This window comes from Salmo salar, chromosome 11, assembly GCF_965601325.2.
Source record: "Salmo salar chromosome 11, fSalSal1, whole genome shotgun sequence".
NCBI lineage: Eukaryota > Metazoa > Chordata > Actinopteri > Salmoniformes > Salmonidae > Salmo > Salmo salar.
In genome coordinates, this window is record NC_138301.1 from 8,613,864 (window position 1) to 8,636,939 (window position 23,076).

General features: G+C 43.7%; 2 protein-coding genes across 4 annotated transcripts in view; both read left to right on the top strand.

The window, feature by feature from the left end:
- LOC106561912 (uncharacterized) overlaps nucleotides 1-18,383 on the top strand; it is a 71,702-nt gene extending 53,319 nt beyond the window's left edge. For all 3 annotated transcript variants that reach the window (XM_045688956.2, XM_082957690.1, XM_082957691.1), the window contains 20 exons: nucleotides 3,546-3,765; nucleotides 3,874-3,907; nucleotides 6,369-6,537; nucleotides 6,697-6,714; nucleotides 6,803-6,904; nucleotides 7,205-7,353; nucleotides 7,515-7,721; nucleotides 8,542-8,750; nucleotides 9,001-9,051; nucleotides 9,168-9,254; nucleotides 9,390-9,454; nucleotides 9,666-9,788; nucleotides 9,983-10,124; nucleotides 10,298-10,457; nucleotides 10,648-10,745; nucleotides 10,962-11,045; nucleotides 11,163-11,281; nucleotides 11,509-11,655; nucleotides 15,460-15,643; nucleotides 15,839-18,383. In XM_045688956.2, coding sequence (XP_045544912.1) covers nucleotides 3,546-3,765; nucleotides 3,874-3,907; nucleotides 6,369-6,537; nucleotides 6,697-6,714; nucleotides 6,803-6,904; nucleotides 7,205-7,353; nucleotides 7,515-7,721; nucleotides 8,542-8,750; nucleotides 9,001-9,051; nucleotides 9,168-9,254; nucleotides 9,390-9,454; nucleotides 9,666-9,788; nucleotides 9,983-10,124; nucleotides 10,298-10,457; nucleotides 10,648-10,745; nucleotides 10,962-11,045; nucleotides 11,163-11,281; nucleotides 11,509-11,655; nucleotides 15,460-15,643; nucleotides 15,839-16,054 — 2,584 coding nt within the window. In that variant the 3' untranslated portion in view covers nucleotides 16,055-18,383. The remainder of the gene's footprint in view (nucleotides 1-3,545; nucleotides 3,766-3,873; nucleotides 3,908-6,368; nucleotides 6,538-6,696; nucleotides 6,715-6,802; nucleotides 6,905-7,204; nucleotides 7,354-7,514; nucleotides 7,722-8,541; nucleotides 8,751-9,000; nucleotides 9,052-9,167; nucleotides 9,255-9,389; nucleotides 9,455-9,665; nucleotides 9,789-9,982; nucleotides 10,125-10,297; nucleotides 10,458-10,647; nucleotides 10,746-10,961; nucleotides 11,046-11,162; nucleotides 11,282-11,508; nucleotides 11,656-15,459; nucleotides 15,644-15,838) is intronic.
- A 2,545-nt stretch (nucleotides 18,384-20,928) lies between these two features.
- Nucleotides 20,929-23,076, top strand: part of LOC106561914 (kinesin-like protein KIFC3) — a 67,208-nt gene continuing 65,060 nt past the window's right edge. Inside the window, exon 1 of the mRNA XM_082957706.1 lies at nucleotides 20,929-21,169. The gene's annotated coding sequence lies outside the window, so the exon portion shown is untranslated. The remainder of the gene's footprint in view (nucleotides 21,170-23,076) is intronic.

The following is a 23,076-nucleotide window of genomic DNA, read 5'->3' on the forward strand; positions in this document are numbered from 1 at the left end:
TTAAGTATTCAAACCCCTGAGTCAATACATGTTAGAATCACCTTTGGCAGCTGTGAGTCTTTCTGAGTAAGTCTCCAAGAGCTTTGCACACCTGGATTGTACAATATTTGAACATTATTATTTTTTTAATTCTTCAAGCTCTGTCAAGTTGGTTGCTGATCATTGCAAGACAGACATTTTCAAGTCTTGCCATAGATTTTCAAATCAAATGAAATTGTATTTGTCACATGCGCCGAATACAACAGGTGTAGACATTACAGTGAAATGCTTACTTATAAGCCCTTAACCCTTAACCAATAATTTAGTTTTAAGAGAAGAAAAAAAAGAAAATAAATAAAAGTAACAAATAATTAAAGAGCAGCAGTAAAATAACAATAGGGAGGCTACATACGGGGGTACCAGTACAGAGTCAATGTGCAGGGTCACCGATTAGTTGAGGTAATTTAGGTAATATGTACATGTAGGTAGAGTTACTAAAGTGACTATGCATAGATAATAACAACAGAGAGTAGCAGCAGCGTGAAGGGGGGGGGGGGGGCAATGCAAATAGTCAAGGTAGCCATTTGATTAGATGTTCAGGAGTCTTATGGCTTGGGGGTAGATGCTGTTTAGAAGCCTCTTGGACCTTGACTTGGCGCTCTGGTACCGTTTGCGTGCAGTAGCAGAGAGAACAGTCTATGACTATGGTGGTTGGAGTCTTTGACAATTTTTAGGGCCTTCCTCTGACACCGCCTAGTATAGAGGTCCCGGATGGCAGGAAGCTTGGCCCCAGTGATGTACTGGGAGGTACGCACTACCCTCTGTAGTGCCTTGCAGTCGGAGGCCAAGCAGTTGCCATACCAGGCAGTGATGCAACCCGTCAGGATGCTCTCGATGTTGCAGCTGTAGAACCTTTTGAGAATCTGAGGACCCATGCAAATCTTTTCAGTCTCCTGAGAGGGAATAGGTTTTGTCGTGCCCTCTTCACGACTGTCTTGGTGTGCTTGGACCATGTTAGTTTGTTGGTGATGTGTACGCCAAGGTACTTGAAGCTCTCAACCTGCTCCACTACAGCCCCGTCGATGAGAATGGGGGTGTGCTCGGTCCTCTTTTTCCTGTAGTCCACAATCATCTCCTTTGTTGAGGGAGAGGTTGTTGTCCTTGCACCACACTGCCAGTTCTCTGACCTCCTATAGGCTATCTCATCGTTGTCGGTGATCAGGTTTACCGCTACAGTGTCATCTGCAAACTTTTCAAGTCGATTTAAGTCAAAACCGTAACTAGGCCACTCAGGAACTTTCAATGTCAACTTGGTAAGCAACTCCAGTGTATATTTGGCCTTGTGTTTTAGTTTATGGGTCCTGCTGAAAGGTGAATTTGTCTCCCAATGTCTGTTGGAAAGCAGACTGAACATGGTTTTTCTCTAGGATTGTGCCTGTGTTTAGCTCTATTCTGTTTTTATATATATATATATATATATATATATATATATATAATATATATATATATATATATAATATAAACTCCCTAGTCCTTGTCGATGACAAGCATACCCATAACATGATGCAGCCACCACCATGCTTGAAAATATTAAGGAACGCATCTGAAGTCGGTAACGCTGATGTGCCGAGCCCAAACCATTTGGGCTACAAACTAATATGACCCCACTGTGGAAAGGGGAAACTCTCAACTCTCACGATGCTCTGTTTTGCTCTACGACCCCCACAAGTGTCTTTGGACTCGTCTGAAGGTAACCTATACAAATTAATGGAAGTATGGAGATAGTTTTGTGCCAACCAAAATAAGCTGTTAAATATGTATTAAAAAAAACTTGAATATTTCCTGAGCTTTCTTATATCTCCTAGATATAGGACAGACACTTCAAAACCGTATCCCTTATGATTTAAAAAATGAAAGTATTTTTTGCCATTTATGAATGTGTTATTCAATGCGTTTCTATGGGCTAATGTAGTAATGACCAAATTCAATATATTATCAAATAATTTGTAAAAATATATATATAAAAAGGGGTCCTAAGATTAAAAATCTTTTCCATGTGTTAGCTTAGTAGAAATGCTTTACTCCTGAACTTATTTAGGCTTGCCATAACAAAGGGGTTGAATACTTATTGTTGCAAGACATTTCAGCTTTTCATTTTTTATTCATTTGTAAACATTTCAAAAACATTTCCACATTGACATTATATGGTATCGTATTTAGGCCAGTATCACCAAATCTCGTTTCAATTTATTTTAAATTCAGGCTGTAACAGAATTTTTTTTGGGGGGGGAGTTAAGGGGTGTGAATACTTTCTGAAGGCATTGTACAACATTGTTTACACTGTTACAGCTATCACTTGGGGGTTGAGTAATGAATTTACTAAGCAGCTTTAGTGCTATCTGCTGTTCAGTCTTTGGAGACTATAGAATGCTAAAGCAACAGTCCATAGGCCTAACAACAGTGCTTTGTGCCGAGCTTGAGAGCTGATAGTAATGGTGAGACAAGATCTTATTCAGTTTGACATGTCTCTTGTATTGCCTTGTGCCGCCAATTCCCCATTGAATCAGAGTGGACCTGAAAAGGTAGGTTCTAAAACCAAATTTAGACCATTAAGAATGACTTAGTATCCAGATACTGTATTCTCATTGGAGGGCCGGCGGCGAGGCTAAGTATGACTAGTCTGGGATATGTTTAACTTTGTCTTCTTTTTTTTTCATTCTACACATAACAATTGCTTCATTCATAAAAACATAGTTGAGATCTAACCCAATGTCAAACAGACAGAAGCCAATTCAAAGACAAAATCTAAGTCTATCCCTCTCCCCAGTATCCATCCTCACACTCCCGAATGACAAATATTATCTTGATAATTCAATGCTGCTACGGCAACATTGTCCGAAATCCTCCCATTCACACCTGTCTGATCTTGTTGTCGATGGTTGTCCTGATGATTTATCCTGAGTTTGTGATTGTCAGGGCAGTCATAGTTCACATCAAGCTCAGAAGTTTTTCCTCAAAACCAACCAATCCGGTTATCAGAAATCAGACAAAACTCCAGGATTATTTGTTGTGAGGGTGAGACCACGCACTGTATTTTACATTGTGTTTGCCACAATTAAGAGGCAAACAGTCACGGAAGAAGGAGACCACATAGGCTTTAGAGAACAATATTCAGAGAGACTTTCCAATGGGTTCTGAGTAAGTTGTGTAATAGGGAACAATTTGTCTACATTGTTGTTGAGATATGGCTGTATCTGTTTCAGTTACGGATATAAATTATTTTCTTAGCAGTGGAGAATTCATTATCTGCAATTGTGAGACATTGCATCTTGACATCTTACTTTGTATGCCCAGAGTGCATATGCCTATGGTAACGCTGAGCTTTCTAGTAAGCAGCTCTAACGCCCTGGACCAGAGCTAGGTGGATGTGTGTTTGTCCTAATTATTTTCTCTGCTTCACTTCCGGCACTAAGATTGAATTGATAGGTTCTCTCAGTGTATAACGCTACTCCTATTTGGCGATCACACAGTAAAGCTGCACTGATTGGACCATACTCCCTCTCCAGGTGCCTGATGGATGTGTGTCCAGCCGAGGGGTTGCCCGAGGTTGAGGCAGAGGCGGAGTCAGTCGAACCAAGCCCCCCAGTGTCTCCCCCCAGAGAGGCCTCCCCTGAACCAGAACCAGAGCCACAAAATAAACAGTCTCCCCCAGTGACAGAGGCCGCGGCAGTAACCGAACAGCCAGAACCAGCCGACCAGAAGGCTCCACCTACTGCCGCAACTCAGGTAGGGAACATTTTAACAGCCAACAGGTTATTACACTGTAGTTACTTAGGTGTTACTAATGCTATTACTATGGAGAATGTTTTTTTATGTTCACTGCTCTCATTACAGGAAGAGGAAGGTGCCGACGAAGCAGGGTGTGAAGGTGAGTCTTCCTGCTTCATGTAATAAGAGGATATTCATCAATGCTGAACAGTAGTGTATATAGTAAAGTATATGGACACCTGCTCGTCAAACATCTCATTCCAAAACTATGGGGATTAATATGGAGTTGGTCTCCCCTTTGTTGCTATAACAGCCTCCGCTCTTTTGGGAAGGCTTTCCACTAGATGTTTGAAAATTGCTGCAGGGTCTTGCTTCCATTCAGCCACAAGAGCATTAGTGAGGTCGAGCACTGATGTTGGGCGATTAGGCCTGGCTCGCAGTCGGCGTTCTAATTCACCCCAAATGTGTTCGATGAGGTTGAGGTCAGGGCTCTGTGCAGGTCAGTCAAGTTCTTCCACACTGAAGTAATTTCTGTATGGACCTCGCTTTGTGCATGGGGCATTGTCATGCTGAAACAGGATAGACCCTTCCCCAAACTGTTGCCACAAAGTTGGAAGCACAGAATTGTCTAGAATGTCATTGTGTGCTGTTGCGCTAAGATTTCCCTTCACAGGAACTAAGGGGCTTAGCCCGAACCATGAAAAAGCGCCCAAAACCATTATTCCTCCCTCACCAAACTTTACAGTTGGCACTATGCATTGGGGCAGGTAGCATTCTCCTGGCATGCCAGATGGTGAAGTGTGATTCATCACTCCAGAGAACTCATTTCCAATGCTACAGAGTCCAATGGCGGCAAGCTTTACACCACTCCAGCCCACACTTGGCATTGCACATGGTGATCTTAGGCTTGTGTGTACGGCTACTCGGCCATGGAAACCCATTTGATGAAGCTCCCGATGAACAGTTCTTGTGCTGACGTTGCTTCTGCAAAGGCAGTTTGGAACTCGGTAGTGAGTGTTGCAACAGAGGACAGACGATTTTTACTCTTCAGCACTCAAATGTCCCGTTCTGTGAGCTTGTGTTGCCTACCACTTCCCAGATGAGCCGTTGTTGCTCCGAGACGTTTCCACTTCACAATAGTTGACAGTTGACCAGGGCAGCTCTAGTAGGTCAGAAATCTAACAAACTGACTTGTTGGAAAGGTGGCATCCTACTGTATGATGGTGCCACGTTGAAGGTCAATGAGCCCTTCAGTAAGGCCATTCTACTGCCAATGTTTGTCTATGGAGAGTGCATGGCTGTGTGCTTGATTGTATTCACCTGTCAGCAACGGGTGTGGCTGAAATAGTCGAATCAACTAATTTGAAGGGGTGTCCACATACTTTGTAAATATATTGTATATGACATCACAATTACCAGACATTAAAACTACTACTACTCTAACATTTTCCATCTTATCATGACTTCCTGTTTTGCTTGATTGTATTGATCTGATTGGCTGTCTGACCATGTTGCCGCCCAGTGCCCTCCAATTGCTTTCCAATCAGGAGCCTGCTCGTGCATATCCCCCACGCCTTCCAGTGCTTCGACAATCTCACCAAGTTGCTACGCGACAACAACCTGAACCCTCCTAAACTGTCCATGCTCGCCCTGCCAGAAGACCTAATCCTGCTAAAACATGAGATGTCCGAGCTACCAAAGCAGGCGCGACAGTACTGTCAAATTATCCTCAATCACCTCAACAGACTTAACCCAAACGCAGTGTCCCAAACCCAACCCCAGGAAGATGTCTCCAAGGAGTAACACTCCCTTCCCCTGTCCCAACGCCTGCCCCTCCCTGCAGACCTGGAGTTAGATTCATAAAATTAGTGTCAAATTAGATCAACCTTCTCCTCAGCGCTAAGTCAAGTTTCACCTATCCTGAGACCTCCCGACCCCATCCTAACCCCATCCTCACCCCTGACCCCTTGACCACCGCCCTCCACATCTCTGCCATCATGCTCTCTTCCGTCCCCCCTGCTTCATCGCGAAGAGCAGCAGCCATCCACCCACTGCTCAGGTGAACTGAACCCTCTAGAGTGAAATGTCCTGTGCCGTGCTGTTCTGTGTTGTGCAATGCTGTGTCGTGTTGTGCCATGTCGTGCTGTGTTGTGTCGTTCTGTTCTTTCACATCAATGACAATAGCCTCTTTATTTGTACTTTTTTCTACATTGTAGAATAATAGTGAAGACATCAAAACTATGAAATAACAAATATGGGATCATGTAGCAACCAAAAAAGTGCCAAACAAATCAAAACACACTCCACATTTGAGACTCTTCAAAGTAGCCACCCCCTGCCTCGATGACAGCCCCGGGCACCCTTGGCACTCTCCCAACCAGCCTCACGAGGATGTCACCTGTTAATTCACAATAGCCTCTTTACTGTTGTACTGAAGATATCAGTACTAAGCAAACCCCATGGGTTCTAGTGTTTTCGTCATCATACAAAAGTTCTAGAACGCTTTCAAGTGTCTTTTCTAGAATCTTTATCTGATAGTTCTGGATTGTTGGTAGGTACCGACAGAACGCTCTTGAGTGAGTTTTCTAGAGTTATAGAGAATAGTTCCTTGTGTTCTTCAGGGAGCGTTGGTAAGGACAAAGGAGGTAATGTGCTGCCAGTGGTTAAAGTGGAGGATGTGGACAGAGACGTAGGGATGGGAGGGGGTTGCAACATCCCCCAGATCATCACCTCCCAGGACCCCCTGTCCATCTCTCTGACCGTGTCTCTCGCCCCCGGGACCAAGCGCAGGTAAACTGACTATACACTCTGCTAATTCGAAAGTCTATCCGATGATTATAGTAGCTGTACAGACTTGCTCTATAGTGATTTGCCTAGGATGACAGACAAACATTTAATTTACTAGCCATATTGCCCTAATATCACTCTCTTTTTTTCTCACACATTCAGCAAAGCTGTGGCTGCAGAGTAAGTTATGGCAGCTTTGTTTGTGCAGTTTATCCTACCCTTGTCTCTTTGTCTCCTATTGCCTAACCTTGTATCGCCTTCTCCTTAGTGGCTCGCTCCTCCCGGTAGAAGAGAGAAGTGCTGAAGAGGATGATGTTTTTGGTGTTGATGACTTGGAGATGCAGACTGGCCTCCTGACTGTGGAAGATGAGTGAGTGATGCCACACAGGCAAATGCACAAGACGCATGCAAAACCAGTGGAGGCTGCTGAGCGGAGGACAGCTATTAACAATGGCTGGAACGGAGTAAATGGAATGGCATCAACCATTTGGAAACCATGTGTTTGATGTATTTGATACCACTCAACCTATTCCGCTCCAGCCATTACGATGAGCCCGTCCTCCCCAATTAAGAAGCCACCAACCTCCTGTAACACAAACATGCGGGCACACTCGCACGCATGTACACTTGCACACACTCACTCGCTCACTGATGATGTCATATCCTGCAGGGATCGTCCAACATCAGCGGCCAGCTATGGCAGTGTGATTGTCCAAGAGAGAGTGACTACACTGGTCAAGCTGTTTAAGGCGAGGACGGTCCGCAAGAAGGAAAAACTGATGGACCCTGACGACTCTGAGGAAGACAGCCCTCAAACCTGTAGGTTACCACTAAACATGACCTTTAACCTGTGACCCTGACCCTTGACCTTACAACAAGCAACATATACAATTGCCAAATTATTTTCTAAAATGTACAAATGCAACCCTGACCCACATCCATTTTCACATAACCTATAACTTTTGACCTCTCACTCCCAGCCCCAGCCAAGGCGCCCCCTCCCCCTCCTCCCCCAGAAGAGGCCAAGGACATCTCAGCCCCGGTGGAGGAGGAAGAGGTGGAGGAGTACTGGGACTTCTATGGATACCCAATCAAAATCCTCAAACTTCCCAAAATGCCCCCACTTCCTAGTTGGCTTCAAACCATAGTGGACTTTCGTTTCCCTTCCAGCATCGACCCTTATACTGGTGAGTTATATACCAAAACATATTATATTTCCGCACTAAGGCCCGAGGTGGTGTGGTACTGTATATGGCCAATATTCCACGGCTAAGGGCTGTTCTTAGCACGATGCAACGCAGAGTGCCTTAGTACACCCCTTAGCCGTGGTATACTGGCCATAAACCACAAACCCCTGAGGTGCCTTACTGCTATTATAAACTGGTTATCAACATAATTATACAGTAAACAAGTAATTTTGGGTCACACCCGTGGTATATTTAAGCGATATGGCCCTGGGGGAGTGTGGTATATTGCCAATATACTACTTTTAAGGGCTGTTCTTAGGCACGATGCAACACGGATTGCCTGCATACAGCCCTTAGCTGTGGTATATTAGCCATATGCTACAAACCCCAGAGCAGTAAACAAGTCATTTCGTGTCATACCCAGGGTATACAATCTAATTTACCACGACTTTCAGCTAATCAGTATCCAGGACCAAAACGTTAGAATAGTGGGCAATATCCCTCACCAATTTTACTACCATATACCCCTGTACCATTATACATTCCTATACAACACATGATAATACTTTACCGACATGACTTGCCTAGTTAAATAAAATACATATAAAAATGACCAACTGGCTGATGAGTTCGCCTCTTACAGGCGCATCTCACTTCTGAATCTTGACAATAAAATATAAACTATCTTTATCAACCTGACCTTGAGCCCTGATACTAATGTAATGAAATCATAATATACCCTTTAGCCCCCACTGAGGTTTTATATTCACGCTGTAGTTGACTCTGCTCTGCTATGTTTGTGCCTCTTGTCTCCCTATAGACCTTGTCTACGTGGTGTGGCTGTTCTTTGTGATGATGGCGTGGAACTGGAATGTGTGGCTGATCCCAGTGCGCTGGGCCTTCCCCTACCAGACTGCAGACAACATCTACTGGTGGCTTTTTATGGACTACACCTGTGACCTTATTTACATCACCGACATCCTGGTCTTTCAGCCCCGCCTGCAGTTTGTACGCGGAGGAGATATTGTGGTAAGGGGATCTGGATACTCATATATACTGTAGGCAATCACATATGCACAACGCTTATACAGAGAGGCACATATACACAAACAGGCCCTCACACAAACAGGCCCTCTATGGCAAGTAGTACTAGAAAATGTATGCCAACACAGACAATCATACGCACAGATTCAGAAACACTTCTAAAACACACATACATGTACATATTTATAGATACAAGGAACAAAATGATGTTTTAATTTCTTCTCTTTTCTTGCAGTGTGACAAAAAGGACATGAGAGACAACTACATGACAACAGAACGATTCAAGGTGAGGCTGAAGCTACACTGTTTCTACTTGTTGACTAGGCTAGTAGATAAGTAACTCTATATTTCTCAGATGGACGTGAGGAGTGTTGGTTTGTAAAGGAATGATTTGTCTTTCAGATGGATTGTATCAGTATGTTCCCCATGGAGATATTTTACTACTTTACCGGAGTTAACTCCCTCCTCAGATTCCCCCGCCTACTGAAGGTACACACACACACACACGCACACACACACACACACACACACACACACACACGCACACACACACACACACGCACATTCATTGGAGTGCTTAGATCTTAGTGATTAGTGATTGATGCCTCTCTTTCTCTGTTTCAGTACATGGCTTTCTTTGAGTTCAACGACCGTTTGGAAGCAGTAATGAAGAAAGCCTACATCTACAGGTCCCAGAGAGGGACACACAGAACACACTCTGACCATCATCCACACATACATACCTTACACTGGACATTCGCTCAACACAAAACACTCAACAGAGAAAACTCTACGCAAACATACTCAAAACACAATACACATAGTTAGCCAGCAGAGGATGCTGTAGCCCTTACTGAGCTCTAGTAACTTATTCTCATTCCCCTCCTTTCTCTCCCTCAGAGTGATCCTGACCACTTCCTACCTGTTGTATTCTCTCCACATCAACGCCTGTCTGTTCTATTGGGGTTCTGACTATGAGGGGCTCGGGTCCACTAAGTGGGTCTACAACGGCAAAGGGAACAGGTGAGGAGAATACCACTAAACAGTCACAAAACAGTGGAAAACCTCATACAAACCACATTACCACGAAACATCCAGCTTTTTCCAAGTCCTCTTCTGCGGTCACCTTTAGAAGTGTTTATTTATCCCAGACGTGTGTGCGCGTGTGTATTTGTCGGACATCTGTGTGTATACAGTACCTCTGTCTGTCTGCCCAGTTATATCCGGTGTTACTACTTTGCTGTAAAGACCCTGATCACCATCGGTGGTCTCCCGGACCCAACCACCGTGTTTGAGATCACATTCCAGCTAGTCAACTATTTTGTTGGCGTCTTTGCTTTCTCCATCATGATTGGTCAGGTAGGTGCAGCAAAAACAATTCATGTTCGTTAGGGCATGCCATAGCAAAACGTTTTCCAACAGAAAATAATGGCTCAGATTGATGGCTCAGATAGTAAGTTCTTGTTTCTGAGCGTTTTGTTCCGTTTCATGCCTACTGAACATAAAGGCTTGTTGTTCTGCTGCTGTTCCAGATGAGAGATGTGGTGGGGGCTGCCACAGCGGGACAGAACTACTACCGGGCCTGTATGGACAACACCATCAAGTACATGACCTCCTACCACATCCCCACAGAGGTCCAGAACCGAGTCAAGACCTGGTACGACTACACCTGGCAAATACAGGGCATGCTGGGTGAGGAACGTTGGCTAAATGTTGTGAGAGTGCTGCGTGACGAAACGTTACAAAGATGCTGTTTCTGTTACTGGCCTATTTGCTCTCTCACCATCCCCCTATCTCTTTCCTTCTCTCTGTCCATCTGTCTCCCTCCTTACCTTTATCCCTCTTGCTGTCTCTTGGTCTCTCTGTCTCTCTCTCTCTACAGATGAGCAGGAGCTGTTGATCCAGCTGCCAGATAAGATGAGGATGGACATGGCTGTGGATGTTAACTACTCCATTGTGAGTAAAGTGGCCCTGTTCCAGGTAAGGGAAAGAGTCCAACGCAGAAACATTGCAGCCCTCGTCTTTGTCAAATCTTCAATAATACATACTATACTCTCTCTCTCTCTCTCTCTTTCTCTTGTGTTCTCTTTTTTTTCTCCAATTGTACTAAACTCCCTCTTTCATGTCTCTCCATTCCTTGCCTCTATATCTGCCCTCCTCTCTCTTTCTTTCTTTCTCTCTCTCTCTCTATTCCAGGGCTGTGACAGACAGATGATCTTTGACATGTTGATGAGGCTCAAGTCTGTGGTCTACCTGCCTGGGGACTTTGTCTGTAAAAAGGTAGGCCAATGGAGTAATGCCCGCGGTCCATTCTCCCTCTGTAAACCATACCTCTAATTGTCCCTGTGTGTGTTTGCTATGATCTGCTATAATGTGCTGTGTGTCCCGTGTGGGCAGGGTGAGATCGGCAGGGAGATGTATATCATCAAGCAGGGGGAGGTTCAGGTGGTGGGAGGACCTGATTTGAAGACTGTGTTTGTGACAATCAGGGCCGGCTCTGTGTTTGGAGAAATCAGGTGAGAGCTCCCCCTTAATCCCTGGTCCAAATGTTTTCCTCATATACAGTATCATGTATTGGAATATCTAAGGGCTATACATTGTACACAATCCCAATGAACCTGTTTCAGCACTCATGCATGCAAAAATGTGCATGCTACGTCTCTAGCTTGCCTCTAGCATGTCTCTAAGCATGTGTTTGCTGTTTGTTTGTCGTATAACCCATATATGTCCTCCGATTGGACAGCTTGCTGGCAGGGGGCGGTGGGAACAGACGCACGGCCAATGTGATGGCTCACGGATTCGCTAACCTCTTCATCCTGGATAAGCGGGACCTCTCAGACATCCTGGTGCACTACCCCGAGTCCCAGAAACTCCTCCGCAAGAAGGCCAAGTGAGGGGGTGACCTCTCGAATCCAACTTTCCTACCCTTTCCAGTTCGCCTATCCCTCTCTTCTTACCCAGGACACAGCCAAAAGGCCTGAGGGGGAAGGTCAAATGGATGGGCTGGGACGTGGGATATGAGTCTTGGGGAAGGGTGGAGGGGATGGTTAACCTACACCACAGCCAACACACATCCCACTACATATTGTACGTAGGGCTTTTGATCATACCCACCGACCTTGTGATCGCTCACATGATGGCGAGGCAAAAGGTGCTCTCTATTTCTCTCTCTTTACCATAGCCTCTATCTCTCCGCTTCATCTCTTCATCCATCTGTCACTATCTCCCTCTGTTTGTTCGTCCATTCTGTATCTCTTTCCCTCTCTACTGTAATTCTCTCTCTCTTAGATAATGCTTAAGAGGAGTTTGAGCTCCTGATTAAGTATTATTGGTTTAAGTGAGAGGCTGGCAGAAGTTAGGAGGGAATAATGTCTGGATAAACAGTCTCATGACCTGCTCTAACTCATCCGTGGAATCAATTTATCTCATAAGTGAGGACAGGGTGGTGCAGTGTGTGTGTGTGTGTGTGTGTGTGTGTGTGTGTGTGTGTGTGTGTGTGTGTGTGTGTGTGTGTGTGTGTGTGTATATATGTCTTTTACCATATATATATATATATATATATATATATATAGTACCAGTCAAAAGTTTGGACACACCTACTCATTCAAGGGTTTTCCTTTATTTTTACTATTTTCTACATTGTAGAATAATAGTGAAGACATCAAAATGATGAAATACCACATATGGAACCATGTAGTAACCAAAAAAGTGTTAAACAAATCAAAATAGATTTTAGATTCTTCAAAGTAGCCACCCTTTTCCTTGATGACAGCTTTGCACAATCTTGGTATTCTCTTAACCAGCTTCATGAGGAATGCTTTTCCAACAGTCTTTAAGGAGTTCCCACATATGCTGAGCACTTGTTGGCTGCTTTTCCTTCACTCTGTAGTCTGACTCGTCCCAAACCATCTCAATTGGGTTGAGTTCAAGGGATTGTGGATGCCAGGTCATCTGATGCAGCACTCCATCACTCTCCTTGGTCAAATAGCCCTTACACAGCCTGGAGGTGTGTTTTGGGTCATTGTCCTGTTGAAAAACAAATTATAGTCCACTTAGTGCAAACCAGATGGGATGGCGTATCGCTGCAGAATGCTGTGGTAGCCATGGTGGTTAAGTGTGCCTTGAATTCTAAATAAATCACAGACAGTGTCACCACCAAACCACCCCTACACCATCACACCTCCTCGGCGGGAACCACACATGTGGAGATCGTCCGTTCAACTACTTTGCATCTCACAAAGACACGGCGGTTGGAACTAAAAATCTCAAATTTGGACTCATCAGACCAAAGGACAGATTTCCACTGGTCTAATGTCCATTGCTCATGTTTCTTGGCCCAAGACAGTCTCGCCAAGGCTTCTTCTTGGTGTCTTTTAGTAGTGGTTTCTTTGCAGCAATTCGACCATGAAGGCCTGATTCACAGCCTCTGAACAGTTGATTTTGAGATGTGTCTGTTACTTGAACTCTGTGAAGAATTTATTTGGGCTGCAATTGCTGAGGATGTTAACTCTTAATGAACTTATCCTCTGCAGCAGAGTTAACTCTGGGTCTTACTTTCCTGTGGCGGTCCTCATGAGAGACAGTTTCATCATAGCGCTTGATAGTTTTTGCGACTGCACTTGAAGAAACTTCTTGAAGTTCTTGAAATTTTCCCGAATTGACTGACCTTCATGTCTTAAAGTAATGATGGATTGTTGTTTATCTTTGCTTATTTGAGCTGTTCTTGCTATAATATGGACTAATGTCTTTTACCAAATAGGGCTATTTTCTGTATACCACCCCTACCTTGTCACAACACAACTGTGGCTCAAACACATTAAGGAAAGAAATTCCACAAATTAAATGCATTCCAGGTGACTACCTCATGAAACTGGTTGAGAAAATGCCAAGAGTGTACAAAGCTACCATCAAGGCAAAGGGTGGCTACTTCAAAGAATCTCATTTATACAAAATATTTGTATTTGTTTAACACTTTTTTGTTTACTGCATGTTCCCATATGTGTTATTTTTAGTTTTGATGTCTTCACTATTATTATACAATGTAGAAAATAGTAAAAAGAAAGAAAAACCCTGGAATGAGTAGGTGTGTCCAAACTTTTCACTGGTACTGTATATATACAGTTGCAGTCGGAAGTTTGCATACACCTTAGCCAAATACATTTAAACTCAGTTTTTCACAATTTCTGACATTTAATCCTAGTAAAAATTCCCTGTCTTAGGTCAGTTAGGATCACCACTTTATTTTAAGAATGTGAAATGTCAGAATAATGACACCATAGGAATATCAAAAGAAATCAGCCAAGGCCTCAGAAAAAAAATTGTAGACCTCTACAAGTCTGGTTCATCCCTGGGACCAATTTACAAATGCCTGAAGGTACCACGTGCATCTGTACAAATAGTACGCAAGTATAAACACCATGGGACCACACAGCCATCATACCGCTCAGGAAGGAGACAACTCTGTCTCCTAGAGATGAACGTACTTTGGTGCAAAAAGTGCAAATCAATCCCAGAACAACAGCAAAGGACCTTGTGAAGATGCTGGTGGAAACAGGTACAAAAGTATCTATATCCACAGTAAAATAAGTCCTATACCAACATAACCTGAAAGGCCGCTCAGCAAGGAAGAAGCCACTGCTCCCAAACCGCCATAAAAAAAACAGACTACGGTTTGCAACTACACATGGGGACAAAGATCATACTTTTTGGAGAAATTTCCTTTGGTCTGATGAAACAAAAATAGAACTGTTTGGCCATAATGACCATCGTTATGTTTGGAGGAAAAAGGGGAGGCTTGCAAACCGAAGAACACCATGCCAACCGTGAAGCACGGGGGTGGCAGCATCATGTTGTAGAGGTGATTTGCTGCAGGAGGGACTGGTGCACTTCACAAAATAGATGACATCACGAGGAATGAAAACTATGTGGATATATTGAAGCAACATCAGACAAGACATCAGTCAGGAAGTTAAAGATTGGTCGCAAATGGTCTTCCAAATGGACAATGACCCCAAGCATACTTCCAAAGTTGTGGCAAAATGGCTTAAGGACAACAAAGTCAAGGTATTGGAGTGGCCATCACAAAGCCCTGACCTCAATCCCATTGAAAATTTGTGGGCAGAACTGAAAATGCATGTGCGAGCAAGGAGTCCTACAAACCTGACTCAGTTACACCAGCTCTGTCAGGAGGAATGGGCCAAAATTCACCCAACTTATTGTGGGAAGCTTGTGGAAGGCTACCTGAACCGTTTGACCTAAGTTAAACAATTTAAAGGCAACGCTACCAAATACCAATTGAGTGCATGTAAACTTCTGACCCACTAGGAATGTGATGAAAGAAATAAAAGCTTAAATAAATCATTCTCTGTACTATTATTCTGACATCTCACATTCTTAAAATAAAGTGGTGATCCTATCTGACCTAAGAAAGTGAATTTTTACTCTGAATAAATGTCAGGAATTGTGAAAAACTGAATTTAAATGTATTTGGCTAAGGTGTATGTAAACTTCCGACTTCAACTGTATACAGTGTATTAGTTTGCATGTGTATACCACGTGTGAATGCCTAAATATTTCAAGCCCACAAAATGCATCAGTGTACACAGTGTGTATGCACTGTGAGACCATATCTAAAAGCTTTACCTCAGTCTGACTGACCTGACCATAACTTTTCCCTGCCTTCCTCCCTTTCCAGGAAAATGCTGACGAAGGATCAGAAGCCAGAGGAAAAGGCAGAGGCGAAGGAGACTGCCGAGGTGATCCCAGACAGGCCAGAGACCCCCAAGCTGTTCAAAGCAGCCCTGGTGGTTACAGAGCAGGCAGGCATTAAGGGCACCTTCGCCAAGCTGAAAGAGGGCTACAAACCTGCCGAGACTGAGGTAAACAGTACACACATGCATTTACATGCACACACCTAGTGTCATACACACAACACACCTACCTCTGTGTCTGTCCGCAACTCTCCCTTCTCACACCCTCCTTCCTACTCTCTCTCTCTTTTTGTGGGTGGATGAAAATGGTCTGAAATCAGTCTTTGTTCTCTCTCTCACCCCCAAACCCCCCTCTCACCCCAGTCCTCTGGCCTCCCCATATCTCCTCCCTCCCCGATGGTGCACCATCGCTCCCCCATCGCCCCTACAGATGCCCGGGTCGAGGATGACGAAGATGCAGTTTCCGAGACGACCGACAGCATGATGCTCATCCGCATGACACGCCATCACGAAGGCGAGGAGCTCCTGTCTGTTGAGCAGAAGCCTGGAGATGAAGAGGAGGAGATGGAGAAGAAGTAGAAGGAGACCGAGAAGGAAATTGACAGAAAGAGAGGGGAAGAAATGTTGTGATCACCCACTACTCTTCTGTGTATATATTGACTGAGATTTCAGACCAAAAAAATAAATAACATTATTTCTCTATTACCGCGTTCACTTCATGTCAGAAACTCTGGATCTCCGAGTCAAAATGAACGTAAGTTATATGCGTAGAGCTTCCTATTGGCAGATTCTGATACTTCCCAAGTGGGAAACTCGGGTATCATCTTTCTATAACGAGTAAGCAAGTCGGAAATTTTTGAGTTTCCGACATGACGTGAACACGGCATATGTCCCCCTCGGGAAAGTTCACTTTACAGAGTTATCCTTTCATATTCTGGGATATTTTGTGTGCCCCTTCTGTCCCTCACTCTCTCGTGGTCTCACTGTTGTGTGTGTTAAATGCGTTTTAGTACCTTAAAGCGGCAATTAGCAGTTGAAACAATAACGTGTACTTCCTGTCCCTTTTACGGTAAAAAGCTGAGGGATGGTGCTGAAGAAATGTAACCACTGTCAAATTCATAGAGCTATGGATGGAAGGATTGACCATCTATGATATCAAAAGGTAGTGTTATGCATATTTTGAGGCTATATAGTCGTTGTTTACAGTTTGCTTTGTTCACAAACATTGAAGTAAAACAAGCTTATATTTTGGGTTCTGAAACGGTATGGCAGTTGAACTAAACTCATGAGACATTTATAAGTTATATTCTGCAAGAATTAATGGGAAAATATTATTCATGTATATGTTCAAAAATGTATGTAGCGACTGCAGATTGCCCCTTTAATCCTTATTGATGCTTCATAATCCTATAGAGCCTTTATGGTTATAAAACTCCATTACCCAGGGGGCTTAGCTCCAGGTCTGCTACTGCTTCCTGCTTCTAAGTACTGCCACACTCCCCTAGGACCTGTGACAGAGGCAATATGGCCTTAACCAAAACCTAGATGTTGCTGGTTTCCATATTTCTTTAGCCATTCCTTTTTAAAAGAGAGGCCATTTTCTTTTGTAGTCTGTTTCACAGGAGTGAACACTAGTCTTTGACTCTACTAGTATGTTTAGCATTTAATCTTTGGGGAATCATCTGTGTGTCTCTTATCTTTTTCTTCGTATTTGAACTAAGAGTGAGTGGTCCTCTGTTGGTTTTCTTTGGTGCCGTGACGCATCACACTAGTCGAAATCTGATTAGCTGATTCAGGGTCATGCCATGTGTCCTGTCTGACACAGCAGGAGCACAAATGGGTTTCAATGATTTTACTGAGTTACTGTGTTTCGAGGTCAGAGAGAGAGTGTGTGTGTGTGTGTGTGTGTGTGTGTGTGTGTGTGTGTGTGTGTGTGTGTGTGTGTGTGTGTGTGTGTGTGTGTGTGTGTAAAATGTGGAAATGAGCGTGTATGAGCAGGAAGAGGTGCAGAAAGTCAGAGGAAGTGTTCATTGTGTCCGTCTCAACCAAACGGGAAAAGGCAGAATAAAAAGGCGGGAACAAAACAACGCTGAGCAAGCCTCAGAACTATCCTCTGTCCAATGCTGTGCTTACATCTCAGGGTGTGATGAAGTGTGTACTTGCTTGTGGTCGGAGTCACATTTTAACTGATGTTACAGTTAACTTTCCAACCCCTTCCCATATCTATCAGTGACCTTAAGTCATAGTGGGTTCTTTTTACACACCGTAGCATACTTCAGCCATAAAAAGATGCCTAGGTGCTATTAGAAGAATTAGGGCTAGATTCAATCCCTATCGCAGAAGTAGGATATCGAGGAAGATCTGCGTTAAATGATCCCGCATTCGCGGATACTAGATTCACGGTAAACGCTGCATATGTCGGCTCAATCGAAAATGACCTTTACATTTTTAACGTGGATCTTCCTAGATACTTCCGTGATACGGATTGAATCCAGCCCTTAAGCGTAACGCTCAGGGATTATGCCCATATTTCATGTTTTTTACGAGACCGTTTTTAACGTGGCTATATATCAGTCGACTGGACGTGCTTTTCTGTGTCATTTTCAACTGAGAAAGTATCATTTTGAACCATTTTGGAAATGAAAGCTTGTGAATCCAAAGTCAAGCATTTATATATATTTGTTGTTGTTGTTGTTGTTTAGTGTTTAAATAATATCTTTGGAACCAACAGCTGAATAAAGCTGGCTATGTAAACTCCCTTGTTGGATTCAGATAGATTTTTGATAATGAAGAATGTTTTACAGATGACAATTTGCCTAGTATTGTAATAGGTATGGTGAATGCATATGTAAGCTGCTTGTAAACAATAAAAATATTGCGCTTACTGAAGATTGTGTAAAGTGTGAGAGAGAAAGAGAGAGCCCACCTGCATCCTATATCTGCCAGTCGCTATAGGTCAGAACTGTAGGTAAAGTAAAAGCAAAAAAGTGATTACTTGATATACATCTTTTACGCCCTCATGATTTGCATTAGGACCACTGGTTGGTAATGAAGACGTTTCAGGGCACAGTGAAAAACTGTTTCGCTTGAGTTTTCAGCTTTTGACAGGTCTTCTAAATGGGACATTCGCATGAGTAAAGCACAGTGCAGATCAGTAAAAAAAAATAATAATAATCATTGTGCTGTAGTTTTTTTGACCAATGAGAAAGTCAAGGAAACACGCTGCGGGGGAAAATATATTCTGTGTGCAAATACCCCTTGCCGAGGCCCTATCTTCTTCTTCTGAGGTTTAACGGCGGTTGGCATCCAATTTGTTGCATTACCGCCACCTACTAGACTGCAGTACAACTCCCTTGTACTTTACTTCAAAAAGAAAAATGTGCTAAATAAATACCCTATCATCTAACACTATATACTCACTAATTTCAAAATTATATAAAATAAAATTAACACCACCATACTCCACTAATTAAATGTATTTATTCCTACCTCATGCCATCACCCTGAAAGGATGGGACATCACCACTTAACACATCCTGTAACTCTTCTGATGTCAAGTCTGGCACACTCAAATACCTCTCTGCAGCTGCCACCACAACCTCCATTTTCTGAGACTTCCGATCCATGCCTGCAGTACAATTAATAACCATTGTTATAAGTGCTAAAAATCCAATCTTACTGAAACTTATTTCACTGTTTGGCCTATCCCTCTGTACTGGTATATCTCTACTACTCTCACCACTCCTCCCCCTTAACCCATCTTCCTCTACTTTCTTCACTGCCTCAGCATATGACAATTTCTGCACTACTCTAACCCTGGAAACCTCAACCTGCCTCTCTCACACGGGACATTTCTGATCCCCAGCCCCATGGGCACCCCTACAATTATCACATTCCACTACTTTCCCCAATGCTACACATTCCTTTGTCTCATGCCCTTCTGCACATTTCTCACACCTTGGACCCTCCCTCCTACACACTGCTGCCACATGCCCATCAGCTTGACACCTGTAATATCGTAATGTCCTTCGGCACATACGTTCGTAAAGGATAACTTATATATCCTAACTTCACTGTCAGGCAAAGACTCAACTTTAAAACTCAAAAGAACAGACAATGACTCTTCCATTTACCCGCTCTCGCCACCCCGTCTGCGTCGCATCAAACGACGACCATCATGTACACCGGGAATATTTGCCCTCAGCTGGTCAACTTGTATATCTACTGCTACCCCAGTTATCACTCCTTTCATTGGTGCCCTTTTCTTGAGAACGAAACGATTCACTTTTCTTGCCCCCATTCGTTTTACTTCGAGCGCATTCTTCCTCTGCCCAACTGAAACAAACAATTATCACTAGACCACTTCTAGTTACCCTCACCGATTCCACATGACCCAACTCTTTTTTCACCCACCGTGAAACCACAAATGGATCAGCCAAAAGGCAAGAGTCCACTTTTTCCATAAACTTCACTCCTACTGTCACAGACTCTTCTTTATCCTGATCATCGGTGCATACCTCGGTCTCCGATAACTTTACTGCATTTACCACCTCTGATACTTCACCCTCATTCACTTCCATTTCTCCTCCTGTCTTCAGCTCCCTCTGCTTACACTTTCTACCATTCTTCTTTGACAAACCATCTCCCTTTTTTCCGCCATTTTTATCCGCCTCAAGCTCACCCTCTTCTTCCCTCACTCTCTTAGACCTCTTCTCGCTCTCTTTTTTCCCTCCATTCCTCCTCCGTTTTCCAAGTACACGTCTCCTTATGATAATACTGCCGCTTCATCCCTGACACCCATCTTGTACTTGCTTTCTCTAGGGACTCCATTTCCCCCTTCCAGAGTTCTGCTCATGTCCCCAATAACGTGCCTCTACCCGAGTCCCTATCAACCGGATGTTCCGGTTTTCATGAGAAATGGAAAGAGAGCCTGTGACATGACTTCCGCTTTTGGACGTTATCAAGGCGATACTCCGTCTTAACTCCGCCTCCACATTTACTGGATTGGTTAAACAGCAGCAGAAGATAACAATTTCCCGCCAAGACCAGTATGTAGGGGATCTAGTTTCAGGTGTTTATTTTACGCCTGCTATGTTAGGGTATTGCGCATATACTGTAACTGCATTTCCCTTGTCAAGTATTTTCTTGGATAAACGAGTATAATGTTAAGATAATTACTCCAAACAGTTGAGCGTGATATCGGTGAAGCAACAATACAACGTGAGAAACATCTGTCAAAAGTCTCGCTCGAAAATAACCTAGGTCAAATCATGACATCGGACATTGGGAAAGTGGAAGGTCAGACAGATGCCCAAGTTTCCGACTTGGAAGCCCCTAAAAAAAAAAATCCCTGTCTGAGCTCGTTTATTTCCGAGTACATAGTTGTCTTGAACGCAATGAAATCGGAGATTTCCGATTCCGCGTATTTCTTAACGCGGCAATATGTCTGGTCTCTGAAGTGCAGTCAGCTGGTGAATCCACTCCAAGTCGCAAGGAGACTTGACTTTCGGCCGGGGCAACAAAAAAAACTTATCCACGGAAATATTTGCACCTCTGAATTCTGGATAGGCTACTAAATGATTTGCACTGTGCAACACAGTCCAACCGCTTTTTAATTGAGACTATTGATTAGAGTTTGATTTATTTGGTCAACTCGGGAATAACCAGGGGAGGTTTCGCGTGTTGGACCGAGTGGTAAGAGTTGTACTATTTTCCTTTCCATTTCCCCATTTGTATTACATTGTTTAACATTTGCTCACGCGTTTACAAAGTAAGTTGTAGTTACCTTGTCAAAATAATGTTGGATTGTATTAACAATATTGTCAAACCGCGAGTTGCGTATTGATTTGGCAGCGTGGTCGTACGGCTCAATTAGTAATATTGACTATGGATATTAGCCTACTTGGCGAGACGCCCAATACTGACATTACAGCCCAAAGCAATTATCAAATTGCTCTGTTTTTTGTTTTCGGTGCTTACAGAGAATGGCAACAGAGCACATCCAATTCACTCAAAACAGCTGTGGTTCACACCATTCAGCCGTTTCCACGCATGTCAAAAAATAAATGTAATCAGCGTTTTTATTTCAATGTCGACCTGTGCGACCGTGAAAGGGGGGTGTGTGTGCGCCGACTCATGTATGTATGTATGTATGTATGTATGTATGTATGTATCTAAACTCAGCAAAAAAAATAAACGTCCTCTCACTGTCAACTGTTTATTTTCAGTCTGTGTAATATTTACACATGTCTGAACATAAGATTCAACAAATGAGACAAACTGAACAAGTTCCACAGACATGTGACTAACAGAAATGGAGTAATGTGTCCCTGAACAAAGGGGAGGTCAAAACCAAAAGTAACAAGTCAGTATCTGGTGTGGCCACGAGCTGCATTAAGTACCCCACTCTTCCACCAAGGCACCTGCAATTTCCCAGACATTTCTGGGGGGAATGGCCCTCACGATCCAACAGGTCCCAGATGTGAGAACCGGGCTCTTCCCTGGCCATGGCAGAACACTGACATTCCTGTCTTGCAGGAAATCACGCACAGAACGAGCAGTATGGCTGGTGGCATTGTCATGCTGGAGGGTCATGTCAGGATGAGCCTGCAGGAAGGACACCACAAGAGGGAGGAAGATGTCTTCTCTGTAACGCACAGCGTTGAGATTGCCTGCAATGACAACAAGCTCAGTCCGATGATGCTGTGACACACCGCCCCAGACCAAGACGGACCCTCCACCTCAAAATCGATCCCACTCCAGAGTACAGGCCTCGGTGTAACGCTCATTCCTTCAACGATAAACGCAAATCTGACCATCACCCCTGGTGAGACAAAACCGCGACTCGTCAGTGAAGAGCACTTTTTGCCAGTCCTGTCTGGTCCAGCGACGGTGGGTTTGTGCCCATAGGCGATGTTGTTGCTGGTGATGTCTGGTGAGGACCTGCCTTACAACAGGCCTACAAGCCCTCAGTCCAGCCTCTTTCAGCCTATTGCGGACGGTCTGAGCACTGATGGACGGATTGTGCGTTCCTGGTGTAACTCGGGCAGTTGTTGTTGCCATCCTGTACCTGTCCCGCAGGTATGATGTTCGGATGTACCGATCCTGTGCAGGTGTTGTTATACGTGGTTTATTGCCCTGGCCACATCTGTAGTCCTCATGCCTCCTTGCAACATGCCTAAGGAATGTTCACGCAGATGAGCAGGGACCCTGGGCATCTTTCTTTTGGTGTTTTTCAGAGTCAGTAGAAAGGCCTCTTTAGTGTCCTGTTTTCATAACTTTGACCTTAATTGGCTACCGTCTATAAGCTGTTAGTGTCTTAACGACCGTTCCACAGGTGCATGTTCATTAATTGTTTATGGTTCATTGAGCAAGCGTGGGAAACAGTGTTTAAACCCTTTACAATGAAGATCTGTCAAGTTATTTGGATTTTTACGAATTATCTTTGAAAGACAGGGTCCTTTAAAAAGGACCATAACTTTTTTTTGCTGAGTTTGTGTATGTATGTGGTTATTTTTAGCATGTACATCTTGGTGGGGCAAACTCCCCAAAAATGTTTTAGATCCATGCCAGCAAAGAGACACAACACTAAACAATACATT